The sequence below is a fragment of the Podarcis tiliguerta genome (assembly GCF_965153285.1).
Source record: "Podarcis tiliguerta genome assembly, chromosome: 14".
NCBI classification, from domain to species: domain Eukaryota; kingdom Metazoa; phylum Chordata; class Lepidosauria; order Squamata; family Lacertidae; genus Podarcis; species Podarcis tiliguerta.
The window spans coordinates 14,141,796-14,164,413 of NC_139547.1; the positions used below are offsets into that span (position 1 = coordinate 14,141,796).

A 22,618-nucleotide genomic window follows, 5' to 3' on the forward strand; every position below is an offset into this window, starting at 1 on the left:
TCTGGCTTGCACCTCCATTTAAATGGGTCCCAGCCATGCCCACCCATGCCCCCAGCCAGCAGATTGGCTGGCTGGTTGCTGACGTGGCCAGGATCCTCTGGGCAATGCCCGCTCCTGGAGCAGAGTGGGTAGCCACATGGTCCACCGCAACTCCTCCCCACGGTGAAGTGGAGTGGACTTCCAGACAATAACGCACAAATCCTGGCCCCCTAAATGTGCTCAGCTAGGTGTGAATTATTTCCTAGGATGCTAGGAATCCTGCAGCCTGATTCAGCAAGTTCAAAGTAAGTCCTGCTGTGCTCAATAGGACTTGCAAGTAATTGTATTTAGGACTGCACCAGTAAATTAAATAAAAGGACCTGAATAAAAGGATCTAGTCTTAGATACTAGAACTCTTTACAGGAATCTCATGCCATGCTTTCATAATGGGTGCTGCTGCAAACCTGGTGCTATCATGTTAAAAATGAGCACATGAACAGTAACATGAAAACTCCGTTGATCTTAAATTATTAAATCGTTTTAATGAGCAGGCATCAGAAAAAAATGCAAATGTATGCTAATTTAGCAAAGCTACATTTCTGTCATCTAAAAACCATTTACAGCCGAGATGATTTAGAGCTAATCTTTATATGTGCTGCTTGGGTACAAGCATGAAGGACACTCACCAAATGTAATTTAATCTCAAATCCCTCCAGAACATTACTTCAGTTATCTTTTGCCATTATTTCTCATTTTGGATGAACCTTGCACATGCATCTTGTTAAACACTGCTTCTTAATATTGCTAGGCCTCCGGCTTGGGCAGGATGAGACCCAATACTTTGGTGCTTGGATTTAAAAAGGACTGGAAAGAAGCCACCGCAGTAGAAGTTGAAAATTACATGGGTGTCGTACAGTAAGTTGAAGAATTTAGCATGTTGCTTTGGGGCACAACTGGAACTGTTTGCCATCTCTCAATAATAGTGCAGTGTTTCTCAGACATGGGTCTGCAGCTGTTGTGGGACTACAACTCCCATCATCCATAGCTTGCAGGACCAGTGGTCAGGGATGATGGGAGTTGTAGTCCCAAAACAGCTGTAGACCCAAGTTTGAGATTCACTGGAATAGTGTCACAACAAATATAGACACCATCAAACTTGAGGATTCCAGTTTCAAGCACTGGACCACACAGTGAGGTAAGGTAAAGGGACCCCTGACCGGTCCAGTCGTGGCCAACTCCGGGGTTGCGGCGCTTATCTTGCTTTATTGGCCGAGGGAGCCAGCGTACAGCTTCCGGGTCATGTGGCCAGCATGACTAAGCTGCTTCTAGTGGTAACAGCTACTGGTAACAGCTTTCCCACCTGGTTGGTCAAAACTGGGACCTGCAACGTGGCAGAAAACACACATTATAACATTATGTCCTACACTGCCTCCCCAGCCAACAACATGAGATGTTTAGGACTACAACCTCAAACCAGTTTCTCCTTCACATGCATATTGGTGTGCAGAGCAAAAGAGTCATCATGCTTGCCATTAAAAGCATGTATTTTGATGGCCACACTACAAATTTTAAGCCTGTTTCAAAACTATTTAACTGCCATGGCTCCCAATAAAAGAATCCTATAGACTGCAATTTCACCAATAGCATAGGACGGCCAGCATAGAGTTATTGCCTACTTCACAAAATTACAATTCCTGAAGTTCTTGGAATTAACCGTGACCATTAAGCTGGTTTCAAACTATTTTAAATTTGTTAACCTACACATGCCTTGAAATAGGAAGGTTTCTTTTATTCTGCCGTACATTCATTGACTTCATTGGCTTAATTTGAAATGTAAAATTTGGAATTTAATAAAAGTTATTTTTTTAAGAAAAGGAAAAGAAATAGGAAGGTTTCTCCGTGAAAGAGCCATATGGCTGACAGCAAAATAACTTGATTAGGCATTTATCTCAAGCAAAATCTACTTTGTGCTTCCCTCCATGGCTCAAACTACAGGTTGCAGGGACTGCCAATATTCTTTCATCTGCATTTTGCTTCATTTGTTTTTTAACCCCGAACAACCTGGGCATACAGAGCCCAAGCAGACGAGTGGCAGGAACAGATAAACTGCATAATTTCCCCCCCTCCTGCTCTCCCCTCCCAAAAAAACCCCAACTGATGGAGCTTTTTCACTGGCAGGAAAATGCAGAGGAGATATTTCCACTTGTGGATTTTAAAAAAACCCATGGGAAACAGTGATTTTAAAGCAACATCTTCCTTCTGCATCTACTACAGTGGTACCTTGGTTCTCAAACTTAATCCGTTCCAGAATTCCATTCCAAAACCAAAGCGTTCCAAAACCAAGGCTTGCTTTCCCATAGAAAGTAATGCAAAATGGATTAATCCGTTCCAGACTTTTAAAAACAACCCCTAAAACAGAATTAAACATGAATTTTACTATTTAACGAGACTATTGATCCATAAAATGAAAGCAATAATCAATGCACTGTACTATAAAATAAATAAGATAGTATTGTAGATGATAAAAATTAAAAAAAAAAAAATTCTTACCTGCACTGATGAGTCATTGTTTGGATGGGGGGGCTTTTATCCATTTCCAGTCACACAATCAATCAACCAGTAGCTGAACTGGGTTCCACACAGTCACAAAAACAAATTAAGCAAAAAGGCCTCAAAAACAAAAACGCAAAATAAATAGCAAAAACAAAAGCACCAAAGTTAGCCCTTTCCAGAAGTCTGTTTGACTTCTGAGATGTTCAAAAAACAAACACAGGTTCTGATTGGTGCAGGCGCCCCAGAAACAATAGCCGACAACCGCATCAGACGTTCGGCTTCTGAAAAATGTTCAAAAACCGGAACACTTACTTCTGTGTTTTCGGGGTTGGAGTTCCAAGGTGTTTGAGAACCAAGGTACTACTGTACTGTTATTTTTATTTCTTGCACACCTAGAAATATACTTTGCCACTTCTGTGCCCTATCCCCGGTGTTTTTTTCCTGGTGTTGTTACTGGAAACCAGCTCACACCCTTTGTGCTAACATACACTCACAAAAGAACTGCATAAGGTCTTGTAGAGGTTTAAACATAGTTCAGTTAAGGATAGAAGCAGGAATTCTATAGGTGGCTATGGCAGTGATTTTGGGAGCTGGAACTGGTCAGAATCTTTTTTAATATATTTTATTTTAGAATTTTTTTAGCATACAATATTATTTGCATTAATCCATAATGAATTCAATATCTTTATAGGGGTTCTTCCGACCTATGGACTCCCCCCCCCCCCACTCCTCTCCCTGGTTTCCAATCATTTTCTCTTCTCTTTTCTGCGACTAAATACTTTTATCCAATCTATTAAATCTCCTTTTTCAATACCCTTTATCAAATTATGTTACAAGTGCTAATCCAATGTTTGCAATGCTCCTTCATATATTCTATATATCAGAATCCAAAAAGCTGGGAAATCAAAGCACTGTTGATGGTTAAAGGAGAGAGTGGGGGGAGGATTCAAAATGGACTTTCTAACTTTAGAAATCCATTTGTTTCTCATACTGCTTGTGAAAAATGTCCAAGTAAACTGTCACTGTTCCAATGCTGTGTTAAAACAATTTATATGCATATATACATTTATATTTTGTTCCAGCGATGCATTTGACTTTGACTTTGGTGTGGTTGTTGCTCGAATAAGCCAAGGGTTTGACATATCGCAAGTCCTCCTGGTTCAAGGTATGTTTGGATTTGATATCCTGCTTTATCACTACCCAAAGGAGTCTCAAAGCGGCTAACTTTCTCCTTTCCCTTCCTCCTCCCCCACAACAAACACTCTGTGAGGTGAGTGAGGCTGTGAGACTTCAGAGAAGTGTGACTGGCCCAAGGTCAGCCAGCAGCTGCATGTGGAGGAGTGGGGAATCGAACCCAGTTCACCAGATTACAAGTCCATCGCTCTAACCACTACACCACACTGGCTTAATGAACTGAACTTCACAAAATTCTTGCGCTAGAGGCATTATTCCTGTAAACAAGCACATTTCCTTAACAATTCCACTAGTTTCCAAACGCACCAGCTCAATTACTTTTATGGCATGGCCATTGATTTGGTTAATTATCTTCTCTGGAGATTGGGAACTCTTAAGATGTGTATAATTATTGGCGGATTTTATGCCCCATATTTGCGATAAAAGAAATCAAATGGAAATCTAGACATAAAAGTGGAGGAGGGGATGATAATCAATGGGCTAGAAAGCTGTGCTGTCCCCATAGAATTGTCAGAGAAAGGATTTCAGTAGATAGCACTCAATTTGGGGGGGGGGGGAATCTTGTCAGGATTCAGATCACCAAGTAATAGTAGGTGAATACTCCCCAGGTGCACAGCAATTTTCACTGTATGTTCAAAGCACTCCCCATTTAGAAAACAGATGTTCCTGTGCTTGAGGAAATTCTCACATCAGAACTGGCAGGCTATCGTTCAGCCCCAACACTGAGGTCCAGCTCCGAGGGGCTTCTGGCGGTTCCCTCCCTGAGAGAAGTGAGGTTACAGAGAACCAGGCACAGGGCCTTCTCCGTGGTGGCACCTGCCCGGTGGAATGCCCTCCCATCAGACACCAGGGAAATAAACAACTATCTGATTTTTAGAAGACATCTGAAGGCAGCCCTGTTTAGGGAAGTTTTTAATGTTTGATGTTTTATCATGTTTTTAATATTCTGTTGGGAGCCACTCAGAGTGGCTAGGGAAACCCATCCAGATGGGCAGCGTAAAGGTAAAGGGACCCCTGACCATTACGTCCAGTCGTGGATGACTCTGGGGTTGCGGCGCTCATCTCGTTTTACTGGCCGAGGGAGCCGGCGTACAGCTTCTGGGTCATGTGGCCAGCATGACTAAGCCGCTTTTGGTGAACCAGAGCAGCACATGGAAACACCGTTTACCTTCCCGCCGGAGCAGTACCTATTTATCTACTTGCACTTTGACATGCTTTCGAACTGTTAGGTTGGCAGGAGCAGGGACTAAGCAACGGAAGCTCACCCCGTCGCAGGGATTCGAACCACCAACCTTCTGATCGGCAAGTCCTAGGCTCTGTGGTTTAGACCACAGCACCACCTGTGCTGGTATTTACACCCGCAGGGTATAAATGAGATATATTATTATCATCATCATCATCATCATCATCATCTGTGGGATAAGCCCACAGACAGCTGGGTAAGATCCCAGAAGTGGCCAGGAACAGTTAGTAAAAACAGGAAATGAACATGCAAACGTATCCCAATCCATGATCAAGACCCCTGGGATGAGAATGTTGGAAGGTGAAGGATAGAATGGCAGGTTGGCAGAGGAATATAATCTGAGATCCAGACCTGGTGAACAAGGACACAAAGTTACAAGGCTTTCAGCACCATGGACAGGTCGCTAGAGCCAACTACCCTAGTCTACTGGAGTTTCAGCTCCAGGTTCCTACATCATTCTCAGCCCAGATTACTCCTCTCAAACTGCACTCCTTGAACCTGCCCCATAGACAAGCAAAGGGCTTTAAAGAGACAGTCCTTCAGCACTCTGGTTTCCGTCACAGTGTTCCGTAGCGCCAGAAGCAGTTTAGTCCTGCTGGCCACATGACCCGGAAAGCTGTCTGTGAACAAAAGCCGGCTCCCTTAGCCTGAAAGCGAGATGAGTGCTGCAACCCCATAGTCGCCAATGACTGGACTTAACCGTCCAGGGGTCTTTTACCTTTTTTAAAATCAGTTGGTCTTGCCTTTCATTCCAGAGGGTTTCCAGAAGGGAAAGATCCCCCAAAAAATATTAAGAGCAGGGCAGGGAAATATTAAGATGAGGAACCTGTGAAGCTCCAGGTGTGGCTGGACTGCAACTTCAGCCATCCCTGACCAATGGCCATGCTGGCAAAGGCTGAAGATAGTTTCAATCTGCAGATATCTGGAGAGCAACGAGATTCCCATCGCTGATCTTCAAGGATTAGCTTGAAATCAATATTTGGTTGCAATCATAATGCAAAATTGCAACTCTCTGCTGCCACCTGCTGCCTCTCCTCATTTCTAGCCACAGTTTCTATCCTCAAATTGCTCAGAATCCACCCACAAATATTAATGGTCTAAGTGAAGTATTTAAGGTGGGTCTTACTCTGTACGCACACAAATCTCTCTCTTATCAAACTGGGACAGAGGGACAAATACAGCTGATTTGTTTGCTGTGTATATAGAAAATCAAACCTTTTTTTCAGCCAAATAATCCCGTGATCTGCGTGGCTAGAATTCAGGACAGAACAATGTTCTATTCATTGGCTTGTCTCCAGAGGAACTACCTGTTATAATCTCTTGCTTAAAAATAGTGAGGAAACTAGCTGATATGTTGGTTTTTTGTTACTAATCTGAGATACATCCTAGAAGATTACAATGAAATAATAGCAGGTATCAATTCTGTACCATTAGAGTAAAACACTCCAAATGCTAAGAAACTGAAATAAGAAAAAGAAGATAAGAGGAACAATAAATTACAACAGAATCTTAAACAAAGAACTCCCAACATTCTGAACAGATCTAGAGTAAATTTATGTAGAAGACTGGAAATGGGTAAAAAAAATTGGTCTGTTCACATTCAACTACAACTTCTTTTTTTTAAAAAGGACAGTCTTTACTTCACCTGTGTTTTAATTTTGATGAAATATGAAAGTGGTCATAATCATGCCAAAACCATATATTTACATGGGAATGTAATTGAAAGGAAATTATATTTCTGCCACTGTCCTTTCTGTGGAACTAGGTATACTTTCTGTATCACCTTATTCACAGCATTACTTTGCAAACAGCTCATTCCTGTATCTGTTTGTTCAGAAGTGATTCCCATGGAGCTCAGTGGGGTTTAGTCCCAAATAAGTGCGTATAGGATTGTAGCCCAAATCCCTTTCCACTGTAGTACAGATGGGAAGGCCTGGGGGGGGGGGAATGGTAAAATTGGGGGAGGGACCCAGTTTCCCCCCCTTTCCCCCCAAAGCCATTTTTCCCAGAAAAATGGGGGGGGGGTGTGTGTGTGGAATATTCAAACTATGTCAAACTGGTTTTTTTTCAATTTTTCCGGAAAGAACAGCTTTGGAAAAACCGGGGGGCAATCTGGTTTTTTCCATTTTTTCCGGGGGTTTTCCAGGTTTCCTTCCCATCTCTACACAGGAGTACTTGTCCAGAATGTAGTGAAACAAAACAGAAAAATGAAAGATTTGTGCTGGACATTGACCATGCTTTCAGTTTAACTTTGCATACATTAGCATTATTAGCATATTGAGCTTAGAAGCCAACACAAGAAACTCTGAAGAACATTTTTTTTTGTTCCTGCGTAAGGATCTATTATGGGACATGGGTGGTGCTGTGGTCTAAACCACAGAGCCTAGGGCTTGCCGATCAGATGGTTGGCGGTTCGAATCCCCGCAACTGGGTGAGCTCCCGTTGTTCGGTCCCTGCTCCTGCTAACCTAGCAGCTTGAAAGCACGTCAAGTACAAGTAGATAAATAGGTACCGCTCCAGCGGTAAGGTAAATGGCGTTCGCCAGAAGCGGCTTAGTCATGCTGGCCACATGACCCGAAAGCTGTACGCCAGTTCCCTCGGCCAGTAAAGCAAGATGAGCGCCACAACCCCAGAGTCGGCCATGACTGGACCTAACGGTCAGGGGTCCCTTTACCTTTAAGGATCTATTTAATGCAAGGTAATGTGGCCAATGAAAAGCAATTTCATTCAGTGAGGTTCAAATGCCACAGACCTAACTGGATCTTATTTGTCTTTCTCAACTCACAAGCAATTATTATTGACAGTCTTGTCTTCTTTTGACAGAGGAATTGAAGAAGCTGGAGCAGGAGAGGCAAGTTCTAGAGGCTACCATTAAGGACAGTGAATTTGAAGAAGGAAATGGCGGCATCCAGAGATACTTCAGAAGAGCCGCCAAGCTCAACATTACAAAGACTATACCCAAAAAAGGCAAGCCCTGAAGCTGAAAGACAAAATACATAATAGCTTATTGGTCACCAACTAGTTTTCCCGAAGAACCAATTTCAGAAGGGAACCCAAGGGTATCCATGTTAGCCTGTTGCAACAAAAACTGTCAAGTACCGTACTTTTCTGTGTATAAGACACATCAGAGAGGGAGCAGGGATCTCTTCACCTGACGTGCATGACATTTTCTGTCTCGCAAGACAGAAAACCCACTAGACGAAAGGGTTTTCCGTTTTTCGATGTGCTTCGCAGGACGAATTTCCCTATGGGCTTGCTTCGCAAGACGAAAATGTCTTGCGAGTCTTGAGATTTTTTTTCGCTCCCCACCCCCTTTTTCTAAGCCGCTAAACCGCTAATAGCCTTTTAGCAGCTAAGCCGCTAAGCCTTTAATAGCCGCTAAACCGCTAATAGCGCTAATCCGCTAAGCTGCTAATAGGGTTGCTTCGCAAGACGAAAAAACCGCTAGACGAAGAGACTCGAGGAACGAATTTATTTCGTCTTGCGAGGCACCACTGTACATGTGGATCTACCCCATATGGGGGGTTAATCCCAGTGACTGCAGCCTGACAGTCACTGCAGTTCACACAACGAAAGGAAGATGGAAAAGAGAGAGGAGGGCTGCGTGTCTTGTGGGTTTGTTACCTGCCCAGGTACGGTCACGCCCACCTCTAGTCACATGCAAGAAGAGGTATGTCCCTACCCAGAAGGAAACAGGAAGTTCCGACTGGCTGAACCAAACATCCCCTTGCATGTCCATTCTAGGAAAACAAGGAATGTTGTACTTGACTGCTATCTATGTATCACATCCCGCATAAAGGCAGCTTCAAATGCAGTGTGGGCAAAGAACAAACTCACCACATTTCAAGCCCCTAATCTCACAGCCTGTTGAACAACTGAATGACACTAACCAAACATAATTCAAAGTAGCAACAAGTTATTTGAAAACAAAAGAGGGTGGTTCTCACTCACTTCGCTCTAGTAAATCCATGCTCCGTCCCCTGGGTTATGTAACTTAAATGTATGATCCATGAAGTGCTCAAAGGCTAAATAAGCATTTTCCATTGTACTTAACTGCCTTCCAAGTGCTAAGATGGTGTGTTGTGGAGCACTTTCGGTGATTGTGCAGAAAGGCTCTGAGTATGTCCTCTCCTTTCAGAAAGCAGCATTAGCACAATCTCTTCGATGCATGTTGGGGAATTCAATCAGCGGTTGCTGGAAGCCAGCAGTCAGTTTAAAAAAAAGCAAGGGAAAGGTACCATTGACGTGTGGTGGCTGTTTGATGACGGAGGTAAGTCGCTGAAAGGAACATCACACAGTGGTGGCATGGGGGAGACTGAATAGTCAAGGTAGGGTTTGCAAAATAAAAATAAATAACCAATTATCTGAAAAATTTAAAAAACCGGGGAACACAATTTTAACAGCAATAAAAGTAGCTTTTTATTGTTACACGTTGTTCTAGTTTTGGTATATATTTAATTTAATAAAATCTGTCTATGCAGGGTTAATACTCCTAATTCCCTACATGCTCACCCTCCGCAAAAAATGGAAAGATTGTAAATTAAGGATTTTTACTGGTGGAAAAGTCACTCGCCTGGAAGAGGAAAAGCTAATGTACGTATAGCTTTAATGTTCTGCTTAAGGTTTCGTTGCTTATAAAGATTATTTGTGCATGAGGCGAGGAGAAAGAGAGAGGGAAATTTCTGTTGATGACCTTGTATTATCAGTCCTAACTGCCTGTTACAGGGTCCTTTTAAGAATTACTGAGACAATATGTGGAGCTATCTGAAGCGCTATATAAATTCTACATATTAGTAGTACAGTGGTACCTCGGGTTAAGTACTTAATTCGTTCCGCAGGTCCGTTCTTAACCTGAAACTGTTCTTAACCTGAAGCACCACTTTAGCTAATGGGGCCTCCCGCTGCCACCGGAGCACGATTTCTGTTCTCATCCTGAAGCAAAGTTCTTAACCTGAAGCACTATTTCTGGCTTAATGGAGTCTGCAACCTGAAGCATATGTAACCTGAAGTGCATGTAACCTGAGGTACCACTGTAGTATCAAACCTGCTTTATCCTCTTACCTCGTAGTTTGGAAATATTTTCAGTGTTACAAAACATGAAGAAGTGTGGTATCTGAAGAAGTGTGCATGCACATGAAAGCTTATACAGTGGTACCTCAGGTTACATACGCTTCAGGTTCCAGACCCCGCTAACCCAGAAATATTACCACATTCACCACATTCTATAACTGAGAAGTACCAATTAATGCACTTTTACTATATTTTGACTCTTTAACTAGTTATTTATTTATCAGCATTCTGAATCACAACGCTAAAAATACACCTTTCCTTTTGTTTTCAGGATGGCTTCACTTTTAAGCAAGTTCAGAATAAAGTTTGCTGACATTCACATCATTGGTGATATCAATATGAAACCAAACAAAGAAAGGTAAGAGCAGCTTTAAAAAACAACAACAACAACAACAATAATAATGTTGTAATCCTATAACATTTACCTGGGAGTAGGCTTCATTGAACTCAATGTGGATTAGTTCTGAGTAGGGATGCGGGTGGTGCTGTGGGTTAAACCACAGAGCCTAGGGTTTGCCAATCAGAAGGTCGGCAGTTCGAATCCCCGCAACGGGGTGAGCTCCCGTTACTTGGTCCCTGCTCCTACCAACCTAGCAGTTTGAAAGTAGGGCCTTCTGTCCTGTCACATGCACTGGACGTTACAGTAATAGCAAACTACACCCATGTTCTGCTGCACTGGGCTTGTTTGGGCTCTACCATGGTACAAATCTGAGTGTAATGAAAATCTGACAAACTAATTTAACCAGAGACCATGGCAGGACACTAAGAATCAATACCTGTGGCATAATGACTTGTGACTTCACATGCCAGTTTCATATCTCTGAAAAGCTATTATTGACAAACTATAGTCGCAATTCAAGACAGAATTAGATGCACATTGATACGTAGCCCAAATGCTGGATTGTGGCCTCCCCCCCCCCACCTTTTTGTTGTTGTTGTTGTTGCTTCCTCCACAATTTTAGCAGGCATAGGCAAACTCCGGCCTTCCAGATGTTAGGGATTACAATTCCTATCATCCCTGACCACTGGTCCTGTTAGCTAGGGATGATGGGAATTGTAGTCCCAAACACCTGGAGGGCCGAAGTTTGCCTATGCCTGGTTTTAGTAATACAGCCAAACAACAGGAGTCAAAACAAGGAAAAGAGAAAACTCTTGTTTTCTTCTTGTGTACACAGAAATGAATGTAGTATACTTTGCTGCTATGTTTTATTTTACAGTTAAGATAGATAAAAAGCTTAGCAGTGACAAATGCAGACCTGTCTAGACAAGGTGTTTCCACAATGAAGCTGCTCATATATAACGGAGCATAAAATCTGATGCCTGAAGTCTAAAGATTTTGAATGAAATTCAGCCACAATTCCAAAGCCAACAGAGTCTATCCCATTCTAAGGTATATCTGTGAAATAATGAGTTAGAGTCCCGCTGTGATGCCTCCTTTATAATTTCTGTTCCAGCTGGAAATTCTTTGAAGAGATGATTGAACCATACCGCCTTCATGAAAGCTGCAAAGATTTAACAACTGCTGAGAAATTAAAGAGAGAGGCACCGTGGAAAATCACTGATGCAGAGCTGGAAGCAGTCAAGGAAAAGGTAAAGAGCAATACCTGCCATTACTTTTGACATTGTGGGATGGCGAGTCGAGAAGGAAAATTGTGCACAAGCACTACCTGAGAACAATAAGGCAAATCTGGTAGGTCACAAAGGAAAAAGAGAACCTAGCTTCATTAGCAGTCAGGGAATTGGCGAGCATCTCTTCAAATGGTGAAGTTTGGCAGAAAGCAGTATTTAATTTGAACCCCTTGTATAGAATTAAGGCAGGTGCACTGCTACTAGTCAAAACATGGATGATATTGTTTATTTATGGCATTAATCTGTCCAGAGGTGACTCAAGATGGCATGCAGGCTTTAAAGACGCTGCTTCTAATGTTTCGGGATGGCCTGGTTCCAATCGACAATAATAAACCACTACACTAAGGGCATATGCGCAATGAAATATTTACCATTTTTTACACGGCCCTGTGGTCTAAACCACTGAGCTTCTTGGGCTTGCCGATCAGAAGGTCGGCGGTTCGAATCCCCACGACGGGGTGATCTCCCATTGCTCCGTCCCAGCTTCTGCCAACCTAGCAGTTCAAAAGCACACCAGTGCAAGTAGATAAATAGGTACCACTGTGGTGGGAAGGTAAAAGGCATTTCTGTGCGCTCTGGTTTCCGTCACGGTGTTCTGTTGCGCCAGAAGCGGTTTAGTCGTGCTGGCCACATGACCCGGAAAGCTGTCTGTGGACAAACGCCGACTCCCTCAGCCTGAAAGCGAGATGAGCACAACCCCACAGTCACCTTTGACTGGAGTTAACCATCCAGCGGTCCTTTACCTTTACCCAGCCTCTGCACTTGGCCTGTGGGACTCTCTGCAGGCCACCCACCTTTGCACAGACCACACCTTCCTTGAGTGCTTCTGCTGGACTGAAATGTGCCTATGATCTGTAATAATGCTTCTGGTTTTCCTGGAAGGAGGATAGAGAGACAGTGTGTGTGTGTGTGTGTGTGTGTGTGTGTGTGTGTGTGGTAAACCTCTGCCTTTTGCACGGCTGGAATATTATCTACTAAACAATGACACAGATATCAATTGCTCTGCTTGCTTTTACACGTAGCCCCACCTGTCACTGGAATAAGGGCCTGGGAGGTTGCCCATGCTGGAATGTGGGCTACTGGGCTAAGAAAGGTCCCCTGTTCTGAAGAATCCCAGGAACTTCAATTTGGGGAGGGGGCTATGGGTTGTCTGCATCACATTTCAAGTCCCTAACAGAACAACGTTACTCCAAGGGTCCTTGGAAAGAGGGAGTGAGAATTCAGTTTAAGGACACCATCCTATCCACCCTTATGCTGGAAGTAAATTCCATTTAATATAGCGGGGCTTGCTTCTGAATAAACATGCATGGGGCTGCTCTGTAAATTGCTGATATAGATATGCTGCAGCTATTGAATGTAACAAAATGGGAAGCAGAAAAGTAAAATTACTGGAAATGTTGAAGCCATGGAATAAAATCGCTTTTGCGGGCGGGGGTAAGAGGCAGAAATGTTTTCTTTTACTGGGGGGGGGGGGAATTAAAAATGAAAAAAAAGAAGCAAGCAATATCATTGCCCAGGCAAACTTAGTTAGGAAATATGCTGTGTCATCTGGGTAGGGAGCATTCTATAGAGAAAGTAGATTATATTCTATATTCCCTCCAAATAAGTAAAGGATTCTCTGCAAAAGGTGCCCCTGGAAACTGGGAAATTGTTGATCTTCAGTAGGATCATCAACCCGAAAACATGCAACAAACGAGTTTTAAGAGATTTAAAAATTAATCTCACTGTTTCATGTCTCTTAAGTAAAGCTATACTTTATAGCCATCAGTATTTCATTATGCAGCAGACTAAAAATAATTTTTGGTGCATATTAATATGGCAATGACAACGGAATATGCAATGTTTCAGGGGTTTGTTTTTTTTTTTTTTTTTTTTTTTTTTAGGTTTTCCTCAAGCAATCATAAACCTAATGCTTCCCAATTTACAGCCCATATAATTTAGACCAAGTATGACTTACAGGGACTTCCGGTGGAGCGCGATCTCGTCGCAAGCGGGGATTTTTCCGGGAGGGAAATCCCAGGCTATTTTGGAGGGACAGGGGGGTTACAGGGCGCAGTAGCCCCCGAAAAGCACCTCTGGTGGGAGTCCAGAAGGTCAGGTTCCCGGCGGTACCAGAAGCGGCTCGCCCGGCCGTCAGGTAGCTTCGTAAGAAGTGAAGAGAACGGCGGAGCGGGCCAGCGGGTCGAGGGACGCCATTAACTACCTCCAAATAGCGAAGCCCCGAGCTTGCCGTGGAAGCGCTTCGCTCTCAAAATTACTGAAAACCCGGCACCGGAATTAGAGTGAACAATAAGGCGCAAGGAACAAATAAGGAAGTCCCGGGGAGTAAAAGTTTAATATTCTCCGAGTTCAGCCGGCAGCCGAAATCGAAAGGACGCAGCGTTATGGGCAGAGCGACAACAAAGGAAAGTGAGTCACCCTGGCGGTCATAGTTCCTTTCCCTCCATAAGATATTCGGGAAACTTTTAAAAGCCTTAAATAATTGGAAAATAAGGGGGGAACAGAAGACAAATATTAATTAAAAAAAAAAAAGAGGCTTTCTGTTTAACTGAGGGGGATTAATATTTTTAAAGGGGTGCTTCCGTGACTCTATCGCTTGAACGGAACAACAGTTTGCGGAACGGAAGAGAAGCCCCCGCCGCCATTACTATTTACTAAGCATTTTCTACAACATAAACGGCAAAAGTTAATAATATTTACGGACTGGAAAGTTGGGACTGTTAAGCAACAATATTTACGGACTGGAAAGTTGGGACTGTTAAGCAATTGACTATATCTTTAATGGACTTATTTTTGGGGGAATAAGTTAAATTAACTACTAATTTTCTTAAGAAATTTACCTGCTGTGATAACTACGTCACTCCAATGCGCTACACCCTCTGGTGGCGAATAAAGAAATAGCAGTTTGTTTTTATTTCCCTTTTCTTTTTTTTGGACTTTCTGCCACGATTGGCATTTTTTGGACTTTTTGGAAAATTTTCACCGTTTGGCTCCACTCTGAAGTGCTTTGTGGTACCGATTGATTAATTGGAATTGATTATTTCTGTCTTTTTTAAAAAAAAAGTTGTTGATTTGATTCCAACTGGGCCCCCGGAATCTGAAGGACTTATAAATTTGTTTTGGCCCCAAAAGTGGATTAGCCTGAGTAGAGGCAAGAAGAGGAAGTTCTATTCAAAATGGATTAGCCTGAATGGAGGCAAGAAGATAATTTATTTTAATTTATAATTTGCCTTATTTAAAAAGGATTAATTTATAATCTGCTCTATTTAAAAAAAGGATTAGCCTGATTGGAGGCAAGAAGAAAATGGATAATTGATGAACTATTGATGAATTATTGATGAACTAAAATTTAGAAATCTAAAAAATTTGTTTTTTAATCATCGGACTTAAATTGATTGTTTGGAAATAATTGTTGATATTTTGGGACATAAATTGAGATACAATGTCTAATCCGGGGAAGAAGGGGATGGAAGGGACACCATCGGATAGAAAGGGGTCCAAACAGGAAACAGAGTTTAAGACAGAGATTTTAAAAATGTTTGCGGATATTAAACAAAGCCAGAATAATTTGGAAACAAAATTAGAAAATGTAGATAATAAAATTGGAAATGTGGATAAAAAAATAGATGAGACAGTAAAGGAATTGAAAGGACAACTGAAAGAGGTGGTGAAAAGGACGCAATCATTGGAGGAAGGAATGAAGAAGACAAAGATGGAAATGAAGGATGTCAGAAAGGAAGAAGAGAAAATTAAAATGGAAATGAGTGAATTAAGTAAAGCACAGGAAGACATGAAAGACTTAATTGCTATGAATGAACTCAGACAGAGAGAAGTGAATTTAAGATTGAGATCGGTACCAGAAACACAGGGAGAGAATATAAAAGATAAACTGATTTCAGAGTTAGCACAATGGTTAGAGATTCCAGTTGAAGAAATGGCAAAAACGGTGCAAAATGCATTCAGAATGAGAGTAAAATCAACAAAAGCAAGAAGATTTGTAGGAGATTGCCTAATTACATTTAAAGACAGAGACATGAGGAATACAATTCTGCAGAAGAATAGAGAAAAAAGACTGAATATTAATGGGAATTATATAATCATATTCAAAGATGTTCCAATTAGACTACTTAAACGAAGAGATACTTATAAATCACTGGTTCAGACACTGAAAAAGAACAAGATTGACTTTAGATGGGAATTCCCAGAAGGGATAACATTCGCATATAAAGGCAAAAGACACAGACTGACAAGTTCAGAAGAGATGGGAAAATTCCTAAGAAAATACAAAGAGTTGAAATCAGAGAAAGAAGAGGATAAAGGAGTGGATGAAGGAGCAACAGGTGAATCAGAAGAGGAAGAGGAAGAAGAAAAGGAGAAGAAGACAGACGAAGAAGAAGAGGAAGAGGAAGAAGAAGCCAAATTGTAAAAATAATAAAAAATTATTAAAATTAAAAATTTGGAAGACATGGCGTTGAAAATATGGAATTGGAACATCAACGGAATGAACGACAAAAAAAAGAGGAACAGAATTGAACAATTTTTGAAGAAAAAACACTTAGATATAATATGCTTACAAGAAACACATGTGGCAAGAAGACAGAAAAAGATACTGACTAACAAAAGACTGGGAAATGAATTTATATCTTCAGACAAACAAAAGAAAAGAGGGGTGGTCATCTACATCAACAACAAAATTGAAGCCCAACAAATATTCAAGGATGAAGACGGAAGGATAATTGCGGTTAGAATCAAATGGCAAGGAGAAAATTTAATTATAGTCGGGATCTATGCACCTAATGGAAACAAGACTGAGTTCTACAAAATTTTGGAAGAAAAATTATTTGAATATATGGATCAAAAAATAATAATAATGGGAGATATGAATGGAGTGGTTTCACTAGAAATGGACAGACATAGAGAAGGAGTAAGCAAAGATGGGAAACTACCAAAATCTTTTTTTTCGATGATTAAAAACTTGAATCTGATAGATATCTGGAGGCTAAGACACCCACTAGACAAACAATTCACTTATTATTCGGAACCGAACCAGTCGATGTCTAGAATTGATCAAATTTGGATCTCAACGGAACTTACTCCAAGAACCCAACTAATTGAAATTCAACCGAAGGTGATTTCCGACCATAGTCCAATAAAACTGGAACTGAAAGGTTATGAAGAAAGATCCTTCAGATGGAGGATGAATGACTATCTGTTAGACGACCAAGAAGTAACAGAAAAAGCACAGAAGAAATTGATGGAATATTTTGTGGACAACTGTAATAAAGGGACAAAAATAAATGTTGTCTGGGACGCAAGTAAAGCAGTAATGAGAGGATTCTTTATTCAACAGAATTCAATTAAGAATAAAAACAAAGAAAAGAAGAAAAAAGAAATTTTGAAGCAAATAATGGACAACGAACAGAAATTAATCAGACACCCGAACAACACAAAGGCAAGAGAAAACATTAAAATATTACAAAGCCAATTTGCAATGATAATAAATAAAGAGGTTGAATGGAATATTAAAAGACTGAGACAAAACAACTTTGAACATGCGAATAAATCCGGCAAATGGTTGGCATGGCAAATCAAAAAAAGGAAAGAGCAAAGTACAATAAACAAAATTATGGTGGAAGGAGAAGAGATAGTCAACCCGAAAAGGATTAGAAAGGGGTTCTTGGACTATTATAGAGGACTATATAAGAAGAAAGAGAAAAACAATTTGAGAAAAATCGAGAGATATCTTAAAGAGAAAAAGGTGCAAAAGATCCCGACTGAGAAAAAGCAGTGGTTAAATACCCCAATAGATGAGGAGGAAATAAAGGAAGCTATAAAAGATCTGAAAAGGGGAAAAGCTCCAGGGCCAGATGGATTCACCGCAGGATATTACAAAGAAATGAAATCTATTGTATTACCGCCGTTGAAGGAAGTTATGAACAACATATTAAAAGAAAGAGACATCCCGGAAACCTGGAAAGAAGCATTTATTACATTTTTACCAAAACAGGACTCAGACTTAACCCAAGTTAAAAATTATAGACCGATATCATTGTTGAATACAGACTATAAGATATTCGCAGGGATACTTGCGAAAAGACTGAAAAGAATATTACGAGACTATATCCACAAAGATCAAGCTGGTTTCCTTCCAGGCAGACAGATGAAAGATAACATAAGAAATGTAATTAATTTAATGGAATATCTGTCTGTCAGGATTGATAAACAAGCTATGATGATGTTCGTGGATGCAGAGAAAGCATTTGATAATATAGCTTGGGACTTTATGTTGAGAAACCTGGAATACATGGAAATAGGTGAAGATTTCCTCAATGGAATAAAGGCAATTTATACAGAACAAAGAGCTAAACTTATAATAAATAATGTTATAACAGAAGAATTGAAAATCTCTAAAGGAACAAGACAAGGATGCCCACTTTCGCCATTATTATTCATAACGGTGTTAGAAGTTCTTCTGAATTCGATAAGACAAAATGAAAACATAAAAGGGGTAACGATTGGGCAAAACGAATACAAAATTAAAGCATTTGCAGATGACCTGGTGGTAACAATAGAAGAGCCAGCAATCACGGCCAAGGAGGTGGTGGAGGAGATGGACAAGTTTGGAGAAGTAGCAGGCTTTAAACTAAATAAGAAAAAAACCAAAATGATCGTAAAGAATATGGATCAAAGTGGAATCGAAATAATGCAACAACAATTGGAGATAGAGGCGGTTAAAAAAGTGAAATATCTGGGAATATGGCTAACTCCGAAAAATATTGACCTATTTCAAAATAACTATATACCAGTGTGGAATGCAATTAAGAAGGACCTAGAAGTGTGGGCAAGAATGAAATTCTCACTATGGGGAAGAATCTCCATAATCAAAATGAACGTGTTGCCAAGAATGTTATTTTTGTTCCAGACTATCCCGATAATTAAGGGGATGAGTCTATTTAAAGAATGGCAAAGAATGATTTCAAGATACATATGGCAGGGCAAAAAGCCGAGAATACAATATAAACTTCTAACAGATATAAGACAAAGAGGAGGCTTTGCCCTGCCAGATCTGAAATTATATTATGAGGCATCATGTCTTTGCTGGTTGAAAGAATGGATAAAACTAGAGAATAAGGAACTGTTAGATTTAGAAGGATATGATAATAGATTTGGTTGGCATGCGTATTTGTGGAAGGATAAGAAAAAAGTACATAAAGGTTTTGGAGACCACATCTTCCGAGGTCCATTAATAGAAGTCTGGGATAGGTATAAAAACCTATTAGAACCTAAAATACCACACTGGTTATCACCATTAGAGGTCATGAGTGTCAAAAGAACCAATATGAGAGGTGAATGGGCGACGTATAGCCAATTGCTAGTGAAAGAAGGAGGAAAATGGAAGATGAAACCATATGAACAAGTCAAAAAATATGTTTATGACTGGTTGCATTATTATCAGGTGAATGAGATGTTTAGGAAAGACGCAAGAGAATGGGGGTACACAGATAAAGTCTCGACATTTCAGTCTGAGATAGTCAATAAGGAGGTAAAAATCCTCTCAAAAATGTATAATTTGCTGTTAGAATGGAATTTAAAAGATGAAGAGGTAAAGTCGGTTATGATCCATTGGGCCAGAGACTTTGGCTATAATATACAACTGGTAGAGTGGGAAAAATTATGGAAAGAGAATTTAAAATTTACTGCATGCATGTCACTGAAAGAGAATGTGATGAAAATGTTTTACAGGTGGTATATAACACCTGTAAAACTGGCAAAAATGTATAAGATTTGTAATAAGTGTTGGAAATGTAAAGAAAATGTGGGTTCTTTCTATCATATGTGGTGGGAATGTAAGAGAGTGAAAGAATTCTGGGAACTGATATATAATGAATTGAAGAAGATTTTGAAGTACACTTTTACAAAGAAACCAGAGATCTTTCTGCTCGGTATTTTAGGAAAAGAAATTAAGAGAAAGGACAGTAAATTTTTTCAATATGCAGTGACTGCAGCAAGAATGCTACTGGCGCAGAGGTGGAAACAACAAGAAATGCCGACACTCGAAGAATGGAGGTCTAAGTTGTTAGACTATGCTGAACTAGATAAGATGACTGGAAAGATTAGGTACCTAAGAGACCAAAAGTTTACAGAAAACTGGGGGAAATTTGTTAAATATCTGGAGAGCCTAAGTGATGGACAAATAACGCTAGAAGGTTTTAAAAGAGCACTGTGAACATTTGAGAGACATTGTCTAAAGGCAGATGAATGAAAAATATATTTAAATGGCAATGGGTAAAAAAGGAAATGCGAAAATTTAAATATGGCTACGAAAGATTTGCGGAAAAGCTGAGGGAAGTCTAAATTAAGAACTAAGAGACTGAAATATGAAATGTGAAACATATTTTATTTGTTTGTTATACTTTGTTGTAAATTAATAAAAATTATTATAAAAAAAAAAAAAAAGTATGACTTACAGAAGTCTGACCTGTGTGGATTTTTTATGATCACTAAACTCTGCTTTAAGTCATCTGTCAAGACCTCCAGCTTTTTTTATTGCAGTAAATTTTGTTTCTTTTTAAACAGAGCTACCGCCAGGTCCGTTTGAACGAACTCCTTCAGGAACATTCTAGGGCTGCTAATCTGATTGTTCTGTAAGTGACACAGATTTAATTTTGATTTGTTCAGAAAGCAAGGCAAACCTTACCAGGAAATTTCTAAGCAAGAACTCAAGGACAAAGTACAGTGGTTCAGTGGTTCACTGGTGTCTATAAGGCCCTGTATTTGAAGTTGTTAATGGGAAGGAAAGTAATGTCCTGTACAGGCTTTTGTTGACTTTTTAGCTAAGATTTTTGTGCCATTATTTGATTGTTCTTTTTAAGTGTACTTTTTTTAATCTGAGCAAGAAAAGTGCGAAAAATGGCACCCCTTTAGTAATGACTGGTCATTTCAAATGACATTCAGGGATGGAAAAGGCTCAGATATGTTATTTGGAGGGGAATATTACTGCATTACTGAAGAATATTACTAATACTTTCATCCTATTCCATTCAACAGGACTCTACCAGTAGCAAGAAAAGGAATTATATCTGATTACCTCTATATGGCTTGGTTAGAAATTCTCTCAAGGAACCTGCCTCCAGTTTTGCTCATCCGAGGCAACCACAAAAACGTGCTAACGTTCTACTCTTAGCAAGCAAAACCTGGAATCAAATATATGCATTTTGTACATATCAGTGACACAAACGTATTTTTACAAACGCTGAAGAGCAACAGGGTCCCAGGATCTGACACTTTACAACATACACTTCAACGACTGAAAAAATCACTTGGATGTCACCATTTGGCAGCAAATCCAAATCATATATATATATATAGTTATATACACTAAAAACCAAGCTGAGTCTTCCTGTGCTCATGCTTACATAGCCAAAACTGCAATACCAATGCAGAAGAGGTCTCAGCAGACTTGCAGTAACCCCAAAGATTGTGGAATAACAACCAATTTGCAGGGAGAAAACTAAGGTGAAAAAAGAAACGCATAGAGCTTCTAACCTCACCTGTTTTTCATGTAGTACAGTTGCCACACCACAACAAGGTACCTTCACTGTTGTTTGTTTTCCATCAGTGGTAGGAGATTTGGATGTGGTCCTAGTCCTTTCCAACCAATATAATAGGAACATTAGAAGCTGTCTTATATTGAGTCAAATCATTGGTCCATCAAGCTTATTACTGTCTATACTGACGCAGCAGCTCTCCTGGATTTCATAGAATGATAGAATTGTAGAGTTGAAAGGGACCCTGATAATCATCTGGTCCAACCCTCTCCAATGCAGGAATATGCAGCTGTTCCATTCAGGGATTGAGCCTGCAACCTTGGCATTATCAGCACAACGCTCTAATCAACAGATAGATGCTGTAATCAATTTCAGATAGTAGTCTCTCTCAGCCTTTCCTGGAGATCTAAGATGAGACCTTCTGGGTGCAAAGCAGATGCTATATCCAGCTACGCCTCCTCCCCAAATTATTTGGGGAAGAATTACATTAGATTAAAATGAATTTCAAGAGATGAATGTCAATCATACTAAATCAACTCTGTAGGTTTCAAGTCAAATTTAATGAAATGCCACTTTAAAATTTTCTAAGATTTCATCTGAACAGCATCATTTATTATTCTAGATTTATAATTTCAAGGAATATAATGAAATGCATTTGTGATAAATTTCCACAGGGCCTTGAAATGAGTTTGATATTAAATATTTTAAATGTGTTCTAGTATGATCTGATTAGTAAAAAAATACTTTTTCCTTGGACTTGCAACAATATGTTGAATATTTCAACATGAAATCAACTAAAGTGAATTAAAATATGACTTCAATGATTTTACAATGCATGTTTTGATGTATTGTTTCTGTTTTACCATTAACATCAAACTCCGGGTGAGGGGTAGCCTGTTGCAGGCCTGTAGCATCTTAAAGACAAACAGTACGATCCTGTGCATGTTTGCTGGGAAATTGTTCCATGTTCAATAGAATTTACTCCTTTGTAGGTGTATTATGGATGATAGCTGGGTAAGTAATACAAACCCCTAATCTGCCATGTTGGAGAGGGTTTGGATGGAGTGGAGGTTTCTCTCTATGCAGCCCAGCCCAGCCCAGCTGTGCCAGCAGGGAAGCTCCATCGGCAACAAGGAAGCTCCCCTGGCAAATGTACCCCAATGCACTTGGCCCCAATGGTAGCCTCCAATCCCTGCTTAGAGTGGCCAGCAGATTCTTAGAATCATAGAATCATAGAGTTGGAAGAGACCACAAGGGCCATCGAGTCCAACCCCCTGCCAAGCAGGAAACACCATCAGAGCACTCCTGAAATATGGTTGTCAAGCCTTTGCTTAAAGACCTCCAAAGAAGGAGACTCCACCACACTCCCTGGGAGCAAATTCCACTGTCGAACAGCTCTTAC

The 22,618-nt window shown here is 40.3% G+C and overlaps 1 protein-coding gene across 2 annotated transcripts in view; it reads left to right on the plus strand.

Moving 5' to 3' along the window:
• SLC12A1 (solute carrier family 12 member 1) overlaps positions 1–22,049 on the plus strand; it is a 76,127-nt gene extending 54,078 nt beyond the window's left edge. For both annotated transcript variants that reach the window (XM_083411909.1, XM_083411908.1), the window contains 9 exons: positions 788–894; positions 3,615–3,697; positions 7,793–7,936; positions 9,108–9,239; positions 9,451–9,562; positions 10,311–10,397; positions 11,494–11,629; positions 20,246–20,313; positions 20,717–22,049. In XM_083411909.1, the coding sequence (XP_083268035.1) occupies positions 788–894; positions 3,615–3,697; positions 7,793–7,936; positions 9,108–9,239; positions 9,451–9,562; positions 10,311–10,397; positions 11,494–11,629; positions 20,246–20,313; positions 20,717–20,852 (1,005 nt within the window). In that variant the 3' untranslated portion in view covers positions 20,853–22,049. The remainder of the gene's footprint in view (positions 1–787; positions 895–3,614; positions 3,698–7,792; positions 7,937–9,107; positions 9,240–9,450; positions 9,563–10,310; positions 10,398–11,493; positions 11,630–20,245; positions 20,314–20,716) is intronic.
• The last annotated feature ends 569 nt before the right edge of the window (positions 22,050–22,618 follow it).